Source organism: Stigmatopora nigra, chromosome 7 (assembly GCF_051989575.1).
Source record: "Stigmatopora nigra isolate UIUO_SnigA chromosome 7, RoL_Snig_1.1, whole genome shotgun sequence".
In the NCBI taxonomy this organism is placed as follows: Eukaryota; Metazoa; Chordata; class Actinopteri; order Syngnathiformes; family Syngnathidae; genus Stigmatopora; species Stigmatopora nigra.
Genome location: NC_135514.1, coordinates 2,365,232 through 2,386,320, shown reverse-complemented (window position 1 = coordinate 2,386,320; position 21,089 = coordinate 2,365,232). Strand labels below are relative to the sequence as shown.

Here is a 21,089-nt window from a genome sequence, read left to right as displayed (position 1 = left end):
TGTAAAACCCAGAGCTATTTGGATAAGAAGAAAAAAAAAACTTTAATGCTACAAATTTTTTCCAGCCATTTGTGAAATTGGGCAGTTTTGGTCAGTGGGTAGCATGCAAAGGCATAAGAGTGTCAAGAAGATGAAAGACATACAAACCTCAAAGTTGGTTACAGCCAGTTGAGACAAACCATCCACGTATGGACCCAGGACTTTGTGTTCACGGACCTTTAGAGACTGTCGGCTCCTAAAAAAAACAAAGTTGCAGAAAAGGGAAGAAAAGTTCTAGTTAGTAAAAAGAGTGTCAATGCCTCTATGGAGTACATACATGCAATTTCAAGTTTTTATCTGATGGCATTCATGGCAATATGGAGTCTTAACACCATAACTTTTAGTACAAGTATATCATTAGACTGAAGAATGGCAACTTGACTCTTTGTATTTTGTATATTGTATGGAATGCGTGCCTATACATCACGTGTGGAATTTCACAACTAAGTAAATTGTTAGTTATTTGCCATTGTGCCAAAAATGTGATTCTGGGCAAATGCTTAAATGTAGCAGTGTAATTGGCAAATAGGTGAGGATTGATATATTGTTTTAAATTGGACACTGCGTGGGTGATGGTTGAACATTCTAAATTCCCCCTAGGTATGAGCGTGAGTGTGAATGATTGTCCATTTCCTTGTGACCGGCGATGGGCTGGCCACCAATTCAGGCTGTCCTGAATGTTTTGATTGATTGATTTACTTGATAACTGGGCAGCACATATTAATGAACATATTTATATTTATGTTAATGAATATATATATGTAAATATGTAAGATTGTAGCCTCCAGCTAAAATCCATCTTTAGGCCCTTGACGTATTTCAAACACAAGTTTAAATTGAACCGTTTAACAATTGCCCGGGAAAAATTTGAAGAACAGGAAATATTTCGGAATGTGTGTCCCTGTGGAATTACATAACAACATCCAGGAGAGTTCCAAGTTAAAAATGATGTAAACGTCTATTTTTGTGGTCGACATACCTGACTTAGTCAAATCACTGTATTTTCCAAGCCCTATTGTTCACGCACAACTTTATTTTTGGCAAATAGCCAGTTGTTTACATTGTAGTAATGCCCTTTCATGAAAAAGAGGGTTGTTAAAAGTAGTTTGGTGTCCTGTGATTCTTTATTCCTGGTGTATTTCAACGAACGCCTACAAATAATTTATCAACACACCAGAGAACGGTTGTAAAAGTAAATAAACACCTTTTGCTGAAAAATGATGGGAAAAAATCCGAACAGATCCAGGATGTCATCTGGATACAATAAAATAACACCACAAAAAAAATTAAAAAAATAAACTTCGATATTGTGAGATATTACAGAGATATAGGTGTCTGAACTATGAGAATATATAGTATTTCCCATGTTGAATAGAAATTGATGCCAGATGCTCAGTCTGGAGTTTATGCAGAATAGACATGCTTTAACATTTAGCGCCAGACTTTAAAACACATTTTTTATCTTGACTGACAAGATTGGAAGAAATTTTGGAGAATATAGCCTTGAAATCCTCATACAAACACAGATCGACATATCAGAATCTGTAAGCAGGCAGGGACTAAGATACAATTGAGAATTGAGATCTTTTTAGTGGGACAAACCTTAAAAAAAATATATGAATGGTGAAAGGACGATGGCTTTTCTCATCCAAATTATCACCGACAAATACAAGTTAAACCATAGTACTGGTCAAGGCACAAAAACATTTTTTCCCAGCAAAAAAAAAAAACCTGGTCATGTTTGCTGCTACCTCTACTTATTCCTGATTGGCTCAATCAAAAGACGGCTGTGAAGTGGTTAAACACTTGAGTTTGTCAGAACAGTACTGTAAAATAAATGAAGTTGGCGAAACTGTCTTGCATGGAAGGCGAATCGTATGAGGTAAACGTTAATTAGCTATTGGCCAATGAGTATTCACTTTGTTTTCTTGAACTCATAAACGACACAATTCTTTTTGCCAGAATACTATATAAGGTTGAAATAATGATTTTCCCATTGGACATTAATACATACTTCCCTCTAAAGTGCCTCATTGCTTTTCAGTTTATAACGGCACCCCCATCAATACAATGACTTAATACTCAGTATAATCTGTTTCGCCTGTCTGTAAATTGTTGAGGAGAAATCCAATAAGCTCGGTAAGATAAGTCACCCTATTAAACTCGGTGGATACACCTACTCAGGTTAACAGTTACCAGGTTTCCTCTTTCCATTCTACTCACGCTGAACTCACATAAGCGATCCAGTCAAAGTCAGTCAGGTTTGGACACCCCAAAGTGATTGATTAGGAACACTTCCGCTGCATTTTTGACTATTCCGGAAGACCATTCTTTCAGTGTAAATGAAACAGATTTTGATCCTTTTAGAACTATATAATAACTGTTTTTCCTTCACTCTGAGATACATATGATACATAGTATGTAGACAGACATTCACAGTTTTGTTACATTTATACATTTTTGGTGTGCTTTCTCTGGAAAAGTGTGGCACTATATGAAACGATGTTTTAAACGCAGAGACATTGTCTAAATTACATCCCATTTAAAAAAAATAGAAACAAAAAAATAACTTTACGCAAGCATCAACTTGACTTTTTGAAGATGTAGTAGAAAACACCGGCACTTGTTACAATTTCCCGTTTCAAAAAGTACAATACCATTCAAACAAAATTTTGGGAAAGTCCATGTGTCTATCCTTAATAGAGACACAATGGGAGCAGCCTGAAGACTGTCATTGTAAAAAGTAACCCAATCAACTGTGGGAAGTGGCTGCGTCTTCCTACTTGGCTCCACCATCGCTCTGAGTCATGCAGCCAAAGAAGGAGCAGGCAGCGAGGTCACCACTCAAATTGGAGTCAGACTGAACCAGGAAAAATGACACACCAATTTCTGCAAGCAGCTGTGTGTGTGTCACCGCAACTCTAAAGCATTCGCTCATTGGCTTCACGGAGCATATTTAGGTCACGTGTGTCTACAATGGGAAAAAAAGCAAAATACCACCCATCCAACTTACTCACCCTTTGGGATCCAAGAGGTCACGGACTTTCTCATTGTAAATTTCCATGTAGGACACTTCCACTTTAAAAGTGTGGCCTTCGTTTTCCTCCTTGTGGACTCTTTCGAAGAGGGAGCAGCAAAGTCGAGGGATCAAACCAGGCTGTTCTCCGTTGCCCATCATGGAAAATGATTTGCCTGAACCTACCAAGACAACAGAAATGCTTTCAAATCTGACAAGGTTAGGACTCGGCAATGGGGTCACAGTTTTTTACAGTGCAAGTCAACAGAAATTGCTTTTTTAAGAGACATTATTTAAAATCTCCTTTAAGAAAAAGTTAATCTTTTCCAAAATGATCTTGAATGAGCCCTTAATTTTAAAAACAAGATTTCCACATATTTGGCATGTCAAGTTAAAGTTTAATCAAATTTAACATGAAAATATTGAGTCATTGTGCTAGCCACCAATTCAGAGTGTCCCCCGGCTTTGGCCTGAAGTCAGCTGGGATAGGCTCCAGCACCCCCCACGGCCCTAGTGATGATAAGGTGGTTCAGAAAATGAGATGAGATGAGACAATTACCTGTTTGTCCATAGGCAAATATGCAGGCATTATATCCCTGGAATGCATTTTCAAGTATTCCCTCTCCAAGGCACTTGAACACCACTTCTTGACCTTATAGACAAAGAAGCAGTTACCATAGAGATTAGTGAACAAATAATCATGGTTTCGCATGTGTTGGTTTCATTCATGAATCAGCGTGGCAAACACAAAACAGTAAACAAGAAATCTTAATAAAAATACACGTGACAACTGCTGCATGGTCATGTTGAAATGATTTGGCTATGTCACACAGTCTGCTTGTGCTACTTGTTAACAGAACAGCTGTTTAATAAGCTAAATAAAGCCTTGGCTCTGCAGATTAAAATTTGTTCTGTGCCTGTGGCAATCAAATTTCTTCTACAAGTGTCAGTCAATTATTAGTCTGAATAGTCACTGTGTTATTGTTGATACACAGAACCGAAATTTTTGAGGGATGTGTACTTTTTTATGCTGAGAGGACTGAGATGTGTTTCTTACCAGCATATTTGGGAACGTTGGACTCATCCATGGACCAGAAACAGTGGTCAAAGGCGAACACCTGCAGAGAAGACAGCAAAGGGATTGTCTCCGCACTTTCCACACCTGTCCAAGCTTGTACAGTCCAACATAACCTAAACCTGCTTCCTCAGATTAAACAAATTCAGGCTTATTGAGTCATGCAAGTAAATAATCAGAATAGAGCTTATTTGCAAGAGTAAGATGCAGGCTAACTGTGCATATTGTTCAAAGTAATACTCATTAAGACAATCTGCACAAATCCACTGTTAGCGGTTTTGTCATAGTGGCTGCAACTAAATGAATTCATAAATCAGGCTCGGCGCTCCCCCAAGAAATTCCAGCACTCAGTGACCCTTGTCTCCAAGGAAACAGGGCCGGAGCGCTTCCCGGCGGTAAGTGCTGGCTCCCAGCCCTCACTGCTGGGTTTCACAACACAGAATTGAGCAGAAGGGACGCCTTGAATGAGCTCCTGACCAGTGACACAGAGAGATGCTCTTTGGAAAAAAAGCCTGTTTTTCTCAAGAATGACAGGGCCTTTTACCATTACAGCATATTTATGGAAGCATGTTCACTTGATGTAACGTGACATTAAAAATGTATTTTTTAAATTAGTTTTTATATAGATTCATTCATTTTCTGGACCGCTTTATCCTCACAAGGGTCACTGGGGGTGCTGGAGCCTACCCCAGCTGACTTTCAGGAACGAGGCGGGGACACCCTGAATCGGTGGCCAACCGATTGCAGTGCATGAGGAGACAGACAACCATTCACACTCACGCTCATCCCTAGGAGCAATTTGTGTCTAACAAGGCTACCATGCATGTCTTTGGAATGTTAGAGGAAACTCAGACAGGCCCAAGGAGAACATGCAAACACCACACAGGTAGACCAACCTGAATTTGAACTCAGGAGCCCAGAACAACTCACTCAAGTTTTTATAAGTTTTCTAAATGTGAAACTAATTGTGTAATTGTAAAAACAAAAAACAATGATTGTATTGATTATTTGCTTTTTAGAATCAGTAAATCAATCCAAAAAGAAAGTCACTTGAACCAAAAGAAGTACACAGTACTTAGAACTCTCCCTGTGCTCCTTTATTTGCTTTCATCTTCCAGAGCTCTCAAAACACACTAATCTCAGCTAGTTACAAGTAATATTGTTGATTGATTTCAAGTGATCTAAAGTGTAGACTGAACAATAACTCATGGAATGTGATGAGTGAAGTTAGCAGGCACGTGCTGGTCTAACAAAAGACTTAAATGAATTCAGGTTACGGTCCAAACGAACAAGTCCCCTAGGTCCCCATCAACAAGTGTACTCGACAGAAAAGCCAGTTCCCTGTGTATGAACCATGCTTAAGCCGGTCACCAGTGTGTCGTCAGGGAGAATAGGTGGGGGTGCGCCTGCAACAATGCAGCTTTCAAAGTGCGCACACACACAGACCCAGTGTCCACTCTCATCCCGTTCTCATTGTAGAGCCTTTGTGGGTTCTCACAAAATCTTAGAGCACTGACACATTCACACGGACATCTATCCAGCTCCTGCTGACCAACCCATAGACTAAAACACCCTCAATCACTGCTATTGTGTACGCAGATGTGTAAGATGCTTCTCACATCCTCAAGGTAACCTCAAGGAAACCGTCCTCAGCCTATGCGATCGGATGATTTTCAAATTATTGCACTGAAATTGTGGTGAACATCAGCTCTTGAGCTAGGAGATGGTCATTATACTAACAGACAATTCAAGCAGTGGATACATACCTTGGACTGCTTCCTGCTGAAAGACGTGCAATCCATCATACAAAGTAGAATTCCAGTGTGGGGAGCCGACGGAAGAGAGACAAAAAGAGGAGTTAGGAATGCTGAGATTAAACAAGAACATACTCAACGCTAGTTATTTTACAGCTATTATGGCTCTTGAAGCATGCTTGCATATATAGACTACCTAAAACTTTTGTCCACTTCTATTCATTTCAATTTTGTGGTGATGGTCATTGCTGTGGTTGGGTGCATAATTGGGCCAATGGAGTGAAAGTGAGGGAAGGGATTTAACATTCAATGTCCACCAACTCTGTTGAGTAAATAGAACTATGCTTGTGGACTTAACAAAGGGGCCAGGTAAGAACTGGCAGCACTCAGCATATCTGAATTCCGGAACTAAAGACATAAGTTGAAGGCAGAAAACCCCCCTCAAGTTATGTAGGATAAGATTACACACATGATGTGAATTGGGCAATTCCCTAACAGGCCAAAACGTCCTCCACAGAACGACATATATTATGCTACATTATGATGAAATAAATCAAAATAACAATATTTAGGACATCTGGCTATAAAACTTGTATTAAAAGCATCAGCATCTGCTCTATAAAGTGTTGTTGTAATATTAATTATGTGGAAAATGTGTGCATTTATCAAGACATACATTTGTGAGGTTAGATGTAACTTTTGTTGGATGTCCGGAAACTGCCTGGCTCCTCTCAACATCACTCATCTATGATGTGTATTTTTGAACGGACTCTTCAAGTCATCTACACCTAGCCCATCAAAGAATGCCTGATAGACCTTGCTTTGTCTACTGGGAAAACAAAGGGCCTTGGCCAAACCGTTCCCACGATGTTGTAAGCAGTTATCCAAAAGGGCCTGTTAAGATAATGAATTTAACCTTAAAAGTGATTTGGTTAAAAAAAATGTATAGATGTTTAAAGATAATGGCTGAAAACCGGCATATACTACTACAATATTTTTCGTACTGTGTGTCACACCTGAGTATAAGTCTCACCTGAGTATAAGTCGCAGTGGAGAAAAAGTTGCATTTTAGGGAAGACTTTAAAGTAAAAATGGTCAAATGGAAAACAACTGGCTGCATAGGCACATGTTAATGTAACCTTTATGTTTTTTGCAGGCCTAGATACACTAACACGTTAATAAATTTGCACATCTTGAATGTGTTGCCCCCCAAAAAATACCCTCCTTTTTTTACAGACAAATAGACAAAGCTAGAAAGAGTAAATTCAGTAAACTCAACAGTGAAATGACCACTTTGATGGAAAATGTCACACGGATCTGTCATTGATTGTTATCTGAGCTCATGTTCTGTTACTATGTAGTAATAAAAAGACACAAGTGGACATGTTCCAAATAAGACTGTAACCTATGATTTGTAATGAAGATAAACTGTCATTAATATTTCCCAGTGGAGTACATTGTGCCAGCAATCAAACCCAGTATGATTGTAAAAGTACAGACAGACCAGCTGTATACTGTATTACTACAGTTAGCAGTGTAATCCTTTGCTATGATTCCATGGCTTGGTTTTGTCTGTTCAAAATACACGGCCACATCTGGAATGTCGGGAATGCCGAGCAAGACAATGGATCGAATTGTCTCCCACAGGCTATATATAAATCTTGATGATATAATTACTTCCTCACAAAATACAAACGCAGACTCCATTCATGCCCTGTATATTATTTAATTTGACTTTGTTCTGCTTCTAGAACTTTTACAGCAACAAGTTTTTCAGCTCCTAGTCTGGCTCTTGACATAATCTTTTAATCTCATCATAAATCAGGCTTCTTTTTAGTAATGTCTTACCTTTGTGTTTGTTAATCTAAAAACTGTGACCATATCTTTTGCACTCAACTGATTTTAATTTGGCATGAAATCAAGTAACCTAAATGCTAAATGAACTGCAGTCACATCAGGCCAAAGCCAGACGTGGCGACTCGGTCACAAAGCTTGGATGATGCAGCCTCCAGGCAATTTGATACAATTTCAACACATTTGACATGTTGAGGTTTGAGGGCTTATGTTGCGCTTCAGCACACAGGCCATGGTTGCAGGTTCTGTGCGCATCATTTTGCATCATGTGTTGCCTTGGCAGCACACTGGCTACCAAGCCTTCAAGCCAATTAATGTTAAGACAGCTGAGAAAAATAACATGGATAAAAGAAAAAATGTGTGGGTGTAGGTGATCTTATAAAGTACATTTATAAATTTTGAAATACCTCTTTTAACACTAAGATTAAGACGATTTTTTAATTCTTTCTCAAACAGCTGGAGGGCAAATTTGTTAGAATTTTTTCGGTGGCCTCCGGTTTCAGATTCTGTATGCTCCACAAAGAGAAGTCATGAAGGGTGGGAGTGTAACAGCAGAATCCCCCCGGCCCCCGTGGATATGGAAAAGGATTAAGGCCACTGGGTCATTATGCCACCCAAAAAATGTTCTCTACTAACCCAGTAGAAAATAAACACAAGATTAGACTATGTATCATCCAGAAAGACAACATATCTCCCCCAATATTAAAAAGTGTCTTATCTTGTGGAACAACTGTTTCAAAACAGAAATGCATGTTCAAGTAACAAAATATTAAGTGTAGTGACAATGTTCCAATTGTTCCTTTTAATTTAATATATCATAGATTTTTCTATGGCACTTGTACTCATCAAGGCGATAGATAAATCTCACAAAAGCACAAGAACACTCCACATAAATTGGAACCAAGATTCAAATTGAAGGAATGTTAAGACAGAAGTACAGACCACAGTTCCCTCCCTGTACAGCATATACAGTGTGTCCACCATCCATCCATTTTCTTGACAGCCTGTCCTTACTAAAGTCATGGATGACCTGCCGCCAATCCAAAATAAATTTGGGCAGGATTTGGGTTTGCTCTGAAATGGTCGCCAGTTAATTACCTGTACAATACTGTACCAACTTTAAGGCTTTTGTTCGCACCACTGGCCACACAATTCATATACCCATGTTACACTTGATGAATCTGAACTCAATCTATGGAGAAACATTTCTAACATGGAATACAGAAAGACAATGAATTTAACACAATACATGGTCAGAAACAATGTGTTCAAACAGAGAATCTTTCTATGCACGCAGCACTTCCAGGTTCTGTGTAAGGTGGCATGTAAACTTCCGGTCATTGTGTAAAAGCACAGAGAAAATCTGGGAATCATGTAAAATGTCAAAACTGAGTTGAGAGCTGAATTTCGCAGCACACCACAGTATTGGCTAAAGGTTTTCCATGCCTTTGAAAAAAAAAATAAAGATTGATATTATTATGGCTGTCCCGGCTTCGAACCAGTGAACACCTGTTCAGATGCCATCACAGTAGCTTGTAACATAGTGACAACAAATATTGTTTTGTCCACTGTCAACTAGAAATGCTGTTCATGTTACTTACTGTCCATACGGTCCAATGTTATACAGTAAAAGTACCAAACAAATTCTTCTTGCGATACTTTTCTATAATTGCTATTGCACGTGTGTAAGTAATTGGGGCGGTACGCTATATGAACTTGTTTTCTTTTCCAAAACCCATGATGAAAATAGAACACCGACTGATGACCAGCAGTATACGTGCGGTAGATCCAAATTTGCAAATGAAGTAATATCAGATTAACAGTTTAACAGTTTGATGACATAATCCTGCTGACCACGTACACAAGTACACAGTTACACACGCAAAAACTGTTTTGCAGACACAGATCTCCCCCTTCCCCCTAATCCAAATTCTGCCTGATTGCCAAAAATTCGACCCCTCCAAACCATTTAAGATCAATTTAACCACACATAAGGCTTTTCCCCATGCTAGCCTGTCAACATGTTTCAGACCATTACAATTCATGTGATTCACAGCCAAAAACAACGTTGGGAGCTTTCACCCTCTCTGTGTCTCTCAGTGTTGGCTTACAGTGCACTGCGCTCCTCTGGACTGCAAGCTAACATTTCAAATATTCTCCTAGTATGTTTAGAACAAATCAAGCTGGTCACCCCACCCACTCAAAGCAGGAGGTAATCCTGCTTCTTAGACACACAGGAAAACGCTGAGCAGTCTTTTGTGGGTTTCTTCAAGAATATCCCATGAATTAGAAAAATACTGAATTGGTTTTAGCATAGGTAGGATACAATATCCCTATTCAAGTTGAAGACCACCCAATTGGGCCCAGACAAATTTGAATTGTCAATAAAAGTGAAAAGATTTGAAAGTCTTAATCATTTGTGATTGCATGTCAGAAATTTACTGACTGGAAATGCAGTGAGTTCATGGCCTATTAATTTTAATAGTTCATAATTGCATGAATATCTATAATAAACATATTTTAAGACATTGATCATTGAAAATGTCAATTAAGAGCTTCATGTCAAACCCTCAATGACCCTAGTGAGGATAACGCAGTTCAGAAAATGAATGAATGAATGAGTTCAAACCCTTTTTTTGTCTTCCGCAAATGATATCTGTTTAAATGCTAGGGCAATGGTTCTTAAACTGGGTTCGGTGAGTAAATCCAAAGGGCTTGGGGAAGATCAAGACATGCTCTGTTTTCACAAGCTGACTAAATTTGGCAGTGTGGAGTTCTAGATTAGGTTTTTGACTGGTTTACACCCTTTAGTTAGTAGAGGATTGAGTAGTAGTATTAGTAAAGAGTAAGTCAGTAGAAGGATAACTGGCACTGGGAATGAGAAAGTACAACAGATCAGATCTCCGGACAGCATGTACAAACATTTGTGTCAAATTTCAAGCAGTGAAAACAATATTTGATGAAATGGACATGAAAAGAGGAAAGGTATGAAAAGAAAATTAGTTTTTATTTCATTCTCCAATGGGAAAGGCAACTGGAAAAGTCAAAATTGTTTCTAACATAATTCAGTTTGGCATTGTTTGTTTGCGTGGTAAAGTGATTGTGTTATGGTTTACAAAGGGATGTGGTGACTTATGTAAATATTAGATAATTTCTCAACCACGTGTTGTTGTATGTGTGAATTTTTGTTTCAAATAGAAGTAACACACTGTACAAATCCATTGCAGTAAGTTTCATTTGAAAGTGAATATTATTAAATTTGCACTATTTTTAAGACATTTCTGATGTCTCACATATAACAAGACTGTAAAATAATTCACGAATCTACTATAACCATTTGCACCCTCCCAATATTCTTTTGATCTAAACTATTCTCATAAAATAGCTTATAAGGCCAGTGATCTAAACTATTCTCATAAAATAGCTTATAAGGCCAGTAACATAAAGCCCATTTGAGAACAAAATGGTGTGAATTTGCACACCAAAATGAGTTCAATAACATCTTTGCTCTAAAAATGTTGTCTTATGTAATCTTAAGTAGAGGGCAGACATGTACAATGACCATAAACTATTAATTGTGTGTTAAGGAACCACACGTGATGCATGTCCAAGTATTTGCTGGCTGTGAAATATTTCTCATATGGTTATCAATATAACTCTCCTGTGGCTCGGCAACAGCTGTCGCTCAGCAACCGCCCTGCAAACAACGAGCCAAGACAAACGGCCAGCCTTGTGAGTCAAAGTTCCGACATGAAAGCCAAGCTCAGACTGTCAAAAACAGTCCTAATGAGGAGCAATGCGCCGGATGCTCCCGTACGCGGCTGTTAGGGAATTTTCCTAAGCACATGCCAACAGCACAACAGATGACGCAGTTCGAAGCCAATCGAGCCATCTCAGGCATGTGTGACACCGCAGTGACAACAAGGTGGTTCTGCAAGCCATCCATTAAGAACCATTAAATCAGTTTCATGGGCAGTGTTTCAAAGGGAAGTCAGTTCATCAATTGGTTTATTCCAATGTGATTTTCCACTCAAGGGAAATTGGGTGAAATTTATTACCGGGACACACCTCTTTTGACCCTTTCGAGTTGGAGATGTCGCTGGTTTGAATAGGTTCGGCACGCGGCAACAATAGAAACCGGATGGCCGAGAAACACACATCATTGAAGACTTGATAGATGTCACTTTGATACTCTCACAGCTAAAAATTGGAAGTGTTCTAGTTAATTTAAGAGAAAAATCGAAATTTTGAATGATAGCCCAAACACAGCGTCCAATGCTTATTTCGAACTGCATGAGAATGCACATCTGAGAATGATGAGGCACAGATGCAACAAAGACTGACAATGGCATCTTTCCTGTAGACCAGAACGAGATGTATAATACAATAGGCCACTCTAAACAAACAGCCTTTTTGTGATTAAAATTAAGAAGTCAATACATTTGAATAGCATGTTTGAAATCTGAAAATGGGTTATTATGCCTAGTAGACCTTTGAACCTCTTACCACATGGAAATGTTGATTTTTGACACCTTAGCCTGAACAATAGAAAGCCAAAAGGGAACATTCCTGATAATGGGACAAGGCAGCATTGCTCTTTTGAAAACTGGTGTTGGTGAAATTTAGACATTTGCGATTTTGTACATTATGTTCAGCAACAAGAAAGAAGACTAAGTATGTGATGAGTTATCACCCTTCAACAATAAAGACCACAATGGTTTATCATAATAGCATCTACCCTTTATAAACCATAGGCAGCAGAAAGGAAACAAAGAGGTTGGTGAAAAGTAGACATCTTTCAAGTGTCTTTGGGTTCTTTGGGGTGGGATATATTTTTGTCTTCAACTCTTAACTTCAGTCCTTCAAAGATGTGAAATAATTAATTTTGTGTTTTATTCAAGAATTTGAAGGGAGCTTTTGACCAGATTATTTTTAAGAAACAAAAACACTAATTACAAAAAGCATTTACCAAAAAGGATTTTTTTCCTTCTGCTAGAAAAAAAATACATTTGTCCAGTCGAAATCACCAATGTATGGAATGCCAAAATAGTTTTAATTAAATAATTTAAAAACAAGGTTTTGAAATAAATATTATTTAAATACAAAGCAGACAAGTATGTCATTTTCATAGGGGGTTCTGGACTATGACCACCAGGCAGGAGACATCCTGAATCGGTGGCCAGCCACTCGCCGGGCAGTTTAATAGTTTTATTTTTTCTTTTGTTTGTTTTAGATCGTTAATGTGATGACACTAAATACATGTCTACAAGTGAAAATGTACTATCACAGAGAAATTGGCAACATAATTGCACACCTTTCATACCTGTCAACCTCGAACCATTTGTGATCTTACCAAATTTTGTTTTCGCCCTTACATATATGTATAAATACATGGAAAATCTTACCACTTCTTGACTTGTAAACAGACCAGAAACAGCTGATCAAATGAAAGTAAACATAAACAAGGGAACAGGAAACGGAAATCACATGGTGAAAGTGTTACAAAACGAAATGTTTATCATGATCTTTTTTTTTTAGCCAATCAGAGGCGCCGGTACATATATCACTTGGCAGACATGCGTTTCCGGGAAGAAACAATGGCGGATGGTGAAAAATGGCTAGAAAGTGCCTTAATTTATTTTTTTTTCTCAAAATCACCGTTTAGCGTACCATTTTCATGTGTACAGCGTACCAATATAAAAATGGGCTTTCAGTTGTACCAATTACGGCGAGAACGTACCAGTTGACAGGTATGACCTTTGAAGAATTTGCACCGTTTTTGATTTATTTATCTTACAAGGTCTCTGACGTGAATGGGTAGCAGGTGTATTAAATTTAATATGCTACTCATTTCCATGCAGTCTCCAACCAGTCATATATTTTTTACAGGCCAAAGCCCTGTTAAGTTACCACTCATGAACACTATCTTTGAAGTCTTGAAACTTAGTGGCTATGCAGCATGGTCCAGGACATATCAATCCTCAATGTCAAATTTGTTTATTTTTTCAGGGCTGATTTATTAACTTCAGAGTTGCCAAGAGCTGCAACAAAGTTTTGTTGTGCACTACACTAAAACCATAAAGATTCTTATCCTTGCAGCCTCTAAGATGTAAAAGAGCCTGCAGCGGGCAGCCTTCAGCCTGTAGTAGCACAGTAGTGCTTGTTGTATGTACTGTAACTCTGACCCTTTATTAAGAAACTACAGTGAACTCTGCTTTGAGCATTCTATATGCCTGAAATACAGTAAATTATGCTATGTTAGCTCATTCAAGTACTTGCAATACCTTAATCTGCTACATCACCACCCACTGAATTTCAATTTGGATAAGCAATATTTGAAGTGTAATCTCTAAATTAAAAACGCATTTGCAAGTCTTGACGGCTTTGTATTCAGTTGTGTTGCCGGGCCTGTGGGAACATGACAGATAGTAATACAGCCCCCTTCTACCCTCGAAAGGTATTTCCTTGTCATGACGCCCCACCACTCATCTGCATTCACAGACGGGAGCCTCAGGTGTTTCCTTTAATCGCCGCCCCCAAATCTTTGTCTGCAAAGTAGCACCAGATGAAAGCTGAGAATGATGATTAGGAATTTAGAGAAATTTAACCTGCCACCCTGGGGTCGGTCCCTCACAAGATGTGTCATTTTGGTCCTGAGATTAGGGATCACGAGTGCTATAATGTGGTTTAGTTCAAAGAATGAGGTTCAACCATCAGAGTAAATCCCTCATGTGCCTTCATATTCTCAAACCGGCCACTTTTTCTTTTGTGTATTTATCTTAATGTGGAAAATATAATTTACTATTAATGCATCATGAGATTTTCCACCTCCCAAACCTAAATGTATTTTCATATATTTAGCTATACAAAAGAGCCTTAAATGTCTCTCTTTTCTCACGATAGGAAAAGTTCCCATGAATGTGTTCCCTGCAGCGATATTTCCCACTTAAATACCCCCTAAATCTGACACTTAATCTGCACACGTCAACAGGTGTCTTCAAAACATGGCTGCGAATGGAGAGAAAAAAGGCTCTTGTAAGTCCGCCACCAAAATTATATGCTTTCGCAAAACCACTGCAGTCTAAACACATGGAGCCAAATCACCAGCAGCAACAGTATTGTGCATCAAGGCTTAATACATGTATCATGGCTAGACAGTACAATAGAATATAATGTCACATTTGACAACCAAACATACCAAATGTCCAAAGTTATTACGCATGCACATTGCAAAAATGATGAAATCACAAGCAATAGAAATGACAGTAAGCATCCATTTGAAGTGAAAACTTCCAGTAAACACACCACAAATTCTTGCATAACCAACATATCATCTGAATACAACATGGAAACAAATATAAATCCCATCTCAATTAGAAATATTTCAATGCTGATTTTTGTTTTGCTTTACTTAAAATCTAATTTTATTTTTTTCAACATGTTTATCCAATAGCCATACTTTAAGACCAGTAAAAAGGTAAAAAAAAAAAAAGGCAATCAGTAATTAACAAATCATATTTGTGTGGTCTAAAAGTGGTCTATTGCTGGTAATGCTGGGAAATGTTTGCCTAATGTTTTTTTTTTACTTACAGCACATGAATACTGTATCTGATTCAATATCGTGACCAAATCCAATACTGTACGATATCAAGATCCAATATTGAGTATAAGATAAGGACATCACTAATCTCAAACGTCAACATTGGCATAATGCAAATTTGATTTTGGATCATGACTGCTTCCAAGTGCAAATTCTTGTTTGGGGAGTTTCTTGTCCGTTTATTTTTTTTTTGTCTTTACTGCTTGCCACCAACTTTTAAAAGATGAAGAATTCTAAAATTAGACATTCTTTAATATCTGCTTTTATTAAAGTTGACTGCTTTTAAACACATTAAAGGTGATGTAATATTTGTTGTTAAATTACTAAAAAACACATTTTTCATATACATTCATCCATTATCCAAGCCTACCTTGCATGTTTTTGGGATGTGGGAGGAAACCATAGTACCCGGACAAAACTCACAGGATTGAACCCTTGATCTCAGAACTGTGCAGTGGGAGTGCTAATCACTCTTTCATCCAGTTTTATACAGTTTACATAATTTAACTTAATTTAATACTACTATGAAAATATTGCAACTAATGATCCCATAAATAATAAACACAATCAAATGTAATAGACTTAACAGAGCAGATACTTAACTTCTCAGACCTCTTGAGCGGCATTATAGTAATATCACAGTTGCATTCATCTTAAATGATCCCAGTAACAAAACCTTGAGACATTCAACGGCTACATTCGAATGCTTCACAATTGTTTTGCTTAGCTAATGGGTATTGGAAACTTCACATCAATAAGACAACATATCGAGTTGCACACAGATGAGAGAGTGACATGTCACTGCCTTCAAACTGCCTTTTACCCTGCATTCATTTAACTCACTGGATGCCATTGAAAGCATCCAATCAATTTTGACTGGGAGAGTTGGCAGCTATCAGTCACAATGAAAAGGAGTGCTACCCTCTTTGCCACTTTGATATGAACACATTTCTATTTTTATTCATTTCATAATTATTTTTCTTATTAGTAACATTTAATGAATTTGTTGTTTTACTTATTAAAAAGATATCAAATTGATATAAAATACAAAATAATTAGCAATAAAAAATACAATAATCATTAATATTTGTGTTATTTTAATAATAATTAGACCTGCCATCCACATATCTAGACATTGTATTTTGAGTCACATAGTCCAAACTTGTTTATTAAATTTTACGTGATCCAAAATGTAATGTCCAGATATGTATGTGCATGCTAGGTCATTATGCATTGAGCAAGTGTTTGTTTTTTATTATTATTTTTAAAAATAGTATTATTTTTTACACAATGGCCTGGGCACAATATAGACAAACAACCATTCACATTCAGATTCATAGATATATGAATCATTTTGAACCTTGAATTAACCATTATGGAGGAAGCTGGAGAGAAAATTAGTTATTTTTTGGCATAAAAATTTGGGAATTCTATGTAAACGCCACATAGGAAAATTGTGTCCACATTTGAACCATGGCTCTCGAAATTGTGAGGCAGGTGCGCCCCAGACCACCTCGTCCTAGAGAAACAGCTCTATTTAAAATACTGTTCAACTTTGTGATTGCAGGGATGAAAGTTGGTGTTTTTCCTGAAATCAAACGTGACATTTACTTTATAATCCAGTTTACGAGTATGTTATGCAACACAGACCAGAAATCAAACCATGAACCCCATAACTTTGGGGTAGACATCCTAATCACTAGTCCCAGTATGTTTTGCCCTGCTGTTATGGCAACACACGAGTACCTTGAGAATGTTATTCTTTGGCATACTGCACAACAATAAAGCTGTGCTAAAATTATTTGTGCACTTGCACTTGGGGTCAGACGTTTACATAACACCTCCGGGGCTTCCCCTTGGGGGTCCCAAATACTTTGTGACACCCACTATGCACAGAAAAGAAAACTATTTAGGTAAACATTTTGCAGGAAGGGCCAAACAATGAAGAGAAAATCAAATGAAGTGATGCCACATTTCTAAATGTAAACAATAGTGAGAGTTTTGTGTCTTTTTTTTACCTGTTGTCTCCTTTTGCATTGGAGGGTGGTGCGTGAAGAACAGTCTGGTTGTCCTCCATATCCACCACGCATTTTGTATTCAGTTCAATTTCTGCCCCAAGACGGTTTGTTTTGCAAAACAAAGCAGACGGCGTCGGTGTCAATGCGACTTTGATTCCGTTAAAACTTCCCAAGTGGAAACGATGCGATGAAAAGTTGGTGGATCTAACCACACACATAAACAACTTTTGAGAAAACCTACCTCTCCGGTTCATGGGCCGAACTCTTACTGCTACTTTAACCTTTGTATCCGACATTTTTTGGTCGACTTTTCTTCTGTCTTGCAGGGGGAAAGTCTCCGGACAACAAACCAATCGTGCCGAGGCTGAAGGCGACAAATCGTGGCTAAAACAGCGGCGAAAGCGTCCGCGTGTCCACAAGAAACTTGGGGAAAGCTTCCATGGTTGTCTTGTGTATCCAACGGGCTGTGGATTTTACGTGCAAATCCAAAATTCGACTCCTCTTCCAGCCAGCATCCCCACCGCCATCTTCCTCCACGGACCGCCGGGGAGCTCGACTGTTTTACTCTGCTCTTCTCTGCTCTCCTCTGGCAGGCTGTGAAGGCTGCACCACAGCACCCAAGAGGGACAAACCTTTTTTTTGGGGAGGGGGGAAGACGTTTAGCTCCGAGACCACCGCTCATTGGATGGAGACAAAACACCAGGCATGCAATGGTACACGTTAATAAACATACACACATTTGATTAAAACTCATACATGTTTTTTCCTAATTCATACTAGTGTTGCACAATACAATTATTTTGGGTCCCCCCCCCTACATTTCTGTATGGAATCGCCCGATACTGTGCAAACACCATGCTTAATAATGATAATAATTAGCATGACAGATTACTGCTTACTCATTGAAATGTATAATGATGGCTAGATTAGATACTGCTTAACTAATTTGTTCATTCATTTTCTGAACTACTTATCCTCACAAGGGTCGCAGGGGGTGCTTGAGCCTATCCCAGCTAAATAGGGGAACCAAGCAGGGGGCACACTGAATAGGTGCCCAGCCAATCGAAGGGCACAAGACGAACAACCATTCATGCTCACACTCATCAAAAGGCAATTTAAAATGCTCAACCAGCTGACACTGCATGGAGGAAACCAGAGTGCATAAAACACTTCAAACAAATGGAAAGTTACTTTGACTTTTTAAAATAATGCTCACACCTCAGAACAGATATTTATATTTCCATTAGTTAAGGTAAACAAATCATTGGTTTACCAGTGACCTTGCTTGACCTTTGTTGGTTTTGAGTAATCCCAAGCAGGTGATGTTGTAAATACTTAGAGTTGGACAGAATATCGATATTATGATTTATGTTATTGCTCTTTTTTAGCTATATTTATCGTTCAACGTGATATTGTTGTTGATATTGCTGCTGTGTGATTCAACTACATGTCAATAAAGAGAAAATACCTCACACACAAAAATAACTTTTTTTATTGTACTTGAATATTTATGCATTTGACAATTTTCTTTTTGAGACCAACGTCTTTTGAATAATATTGGTTTCTGCACCATTGCATGGTTTTGAATTTGTCATTAGCACAGTTTTGACTAGAAGACAAAGATTAAGGGTTTAATCTTATTTTGTCATGTCAATTATGAGGAGAAATGTATTGATTGCTGGACAAATTTAGATGCTGCATACAGCAATTACGCTACCCAGTCAAACTATTTAAGAGTACATCTTGACTGTGTGGTCTCCACCATCCAAAACCATGAGAGTATTGTTAACCATCACTAGTCCAACAGGTCTAATAAGATGCTCTGCCACAAGAGGAGTGAGAATCGGATCACAGAGTCCCTTCCCAAAACTCCAAATCATCCCCTGAAGGGAGTCAAGCACAATTAGCTGTCCGTTCTTATCAAATGTCACAGAAGACATGTTAATCTTGACTGAAGCCTTCAAGTTCACACTTAAAGTGTCTGTCTGATAGAGAAGGTGGAAATCTGACGTGAAAACTGTCAATCTGGAGTAACTCTGCTCTCTTGGTGAATGTACGTGTTCCATCACTGCCGTCTGACCGCTTTCCCGGCAGCAAGCCACCGTTTTTGGGCGCTCCAACTGTGACACCACCTTTCTTTCTTCTTAAGTGACACCCTGTCTGTAGTCCACCTTGATACGAGATAGTGTTCCCGCATTCACATCCGACACGAGGATGTGGCCGGCGCAGTCCGTGTCCACTCCCCAAGGCAGAGAGAATCCAGCCTTGACCGAGATCACATGTGTTCCCCTGGACGTGAACACCTTGATGGCTTTATCTCCAGCGTCAGTCACGACAACATGACCGCATTGGGTCACCGCCACATCCACGGGGTAGCACACCTCTTCACTAGCATGTCCTCTTTGCCCAAAATAGTTTAGCTTCTTCCCTTGAGGATTAAATACCACCACCCTTTTCTCGCCTTCGTGAACTACAAATATGTTCCCAGAAAATGGCATTTTGGCCAATCCCGTAGGGTTGATTAGGGTCCCGCAGCCACCAAAAGTCAAACAGAGATGGAAGTTCTTGCTACGCACTGCTGAAGCCGATTCTTCAACCTGTTTCTCCAGGCACGACGCGGCAGGACTAAACAAAAGCAGCTCCTGCAGGTCACATAGAACCCGGCATTGAGAAGTGGCATCAATGGAGCACAGCTGTCGACAGAAGGGGCACTCTAGCTTCTTCAGGAGAGGGTGGGACACAGCCCTGATGCATTCCATGCACAGGACGTGACCGCACAACAGGTTCTGCGGCCTGCGCTCGGCCTTCTGAGGATTGAACTTCAAAAAGCAGACTTTACACTCGAGCAAGTTGACCTGGATCTCTCGCAACATGCCCTCAGTTTGCCGTGGGTCGCCACCCCTCGAGCAGCTGTGTGCCATGGCTGCAAATAGATGATCTTAATCTGAACTGCAGGGGGAAAATGGTTGGTGTGCTTCCTATTAAAAAGCGAGGAAAAGTAGAATGGCTTGAGTGAGAAAAGCATTGCTACATTTTAATTGCTGTGCTGCGCCCAGTGCGCTAGGCCCAAGTCATGTGATTTTTGGTAGTAATATGAGATTCTCTGCTGCCCTCTTCTGGAAACAAGCTAATAACGAAATTTTACTGCGAGATAACAAAATTTAGTGCTCATGAATGGGTGCTTGTCTCAATCTGATAAATAAGGATAATCTGATCCCAATTGACAACTGTGAGCTATTTTGATGCTTTAACCTAATCTGCATGTTTTAGGAATGTTGGAGTAGAAAATAGCCACATTTGCAGAGATAACATGCAAATTGCACAAAGGATAATCTGAAATTGCGGCCTCTATGACGAAGATCCCTGGCTCTGGCCTTCTTGTTTGCATGCTATTTGGGTTCTCCATGTGTATTCTGGTTCCCATCCACATCCTCAAAACATACATGCTAGGCTAATTGAACACTAGAAAACGCTCTTGGCTACTGCTGAGTTAGCTGGGATCAGCTCCAGCACCCCCACCACCCATGAGGATAAGCAGCTAAGATGACATGGGACATTTCTCAATAAATGTGTACACTGACTTGTCTATTATCTACAGTAAACTGACAAATTTTAATTAATCAATTTAAATTAAATCAATTCACAACAAATCAAGACTACAGTAGATCATTGAAAAAGTGAACAGGCAACATTCAGAATTGGACCAGGCCAGTTTTCCACAGTGATATATCAA

At 38.9% G+C, this 21,089-nt stretch overlaps 2 protein-coding genes across 2 annotated transcripts in view; both read right to left on the bottom strand.

The window, feature by feature from the left end:
- kif13a (kinesin family member 13A) overlaps positions 1-17,953 on the bottom strand; it is a 38,771-nt gene extending 20,818 nt beyond the window's left edge. The window contains exons 1-7 of the mRNA XM_077720782.1: positions 17,598-17,953; positions 17,357-17,447; positions 5,897-5,912; positions 4,113-4,173; positions 3,615-3,707; positions 3,057-3,237; positions 148-235 (exon numbers count right to left, since the gene is read on the bottom strand). Coding sequence (XP_077576908.1) covers positions 148-235; positions 3,057-3,237; positions 3,615-3,707; positions 4,113-4,173; positions 5,897-5,912; positions 17,357-17,447; positions 17,598-17,652 — 585 coding nt within the window. The 5' untranslated portion in view covers positions 17,653-17,953. The remainder of the gene's footprint in view (positions 1-147; positions 236-3,056; positions 3,238-3,614; positions 3,708-4,112; positions 4,174-5,896; positions 5,913-17,356; positions 17,448-17,597) is intronic.
- Positions 17,954-18,863: 910 nt separating this feature from the next.
- On the bottom strand, positions 18,864-20,384 carry LOC144199571 (E3 ubiquitin-protein ligase NHLRC1-like). Its single transcript, XM_077721308.1, has one exon. It carries the CDS (start codon positions 20,275-20,277, stop codon positions 19,501-19,503), a length of 777 nt encoding a protein of 258 aa, XP_077577434.1. The 5' UTR covers positions 20,278-20,384; the 3' UTR covers positions 18,864-19,500.
- Positions 20,385-21,089: the final 705 nt, after the last annotated feature.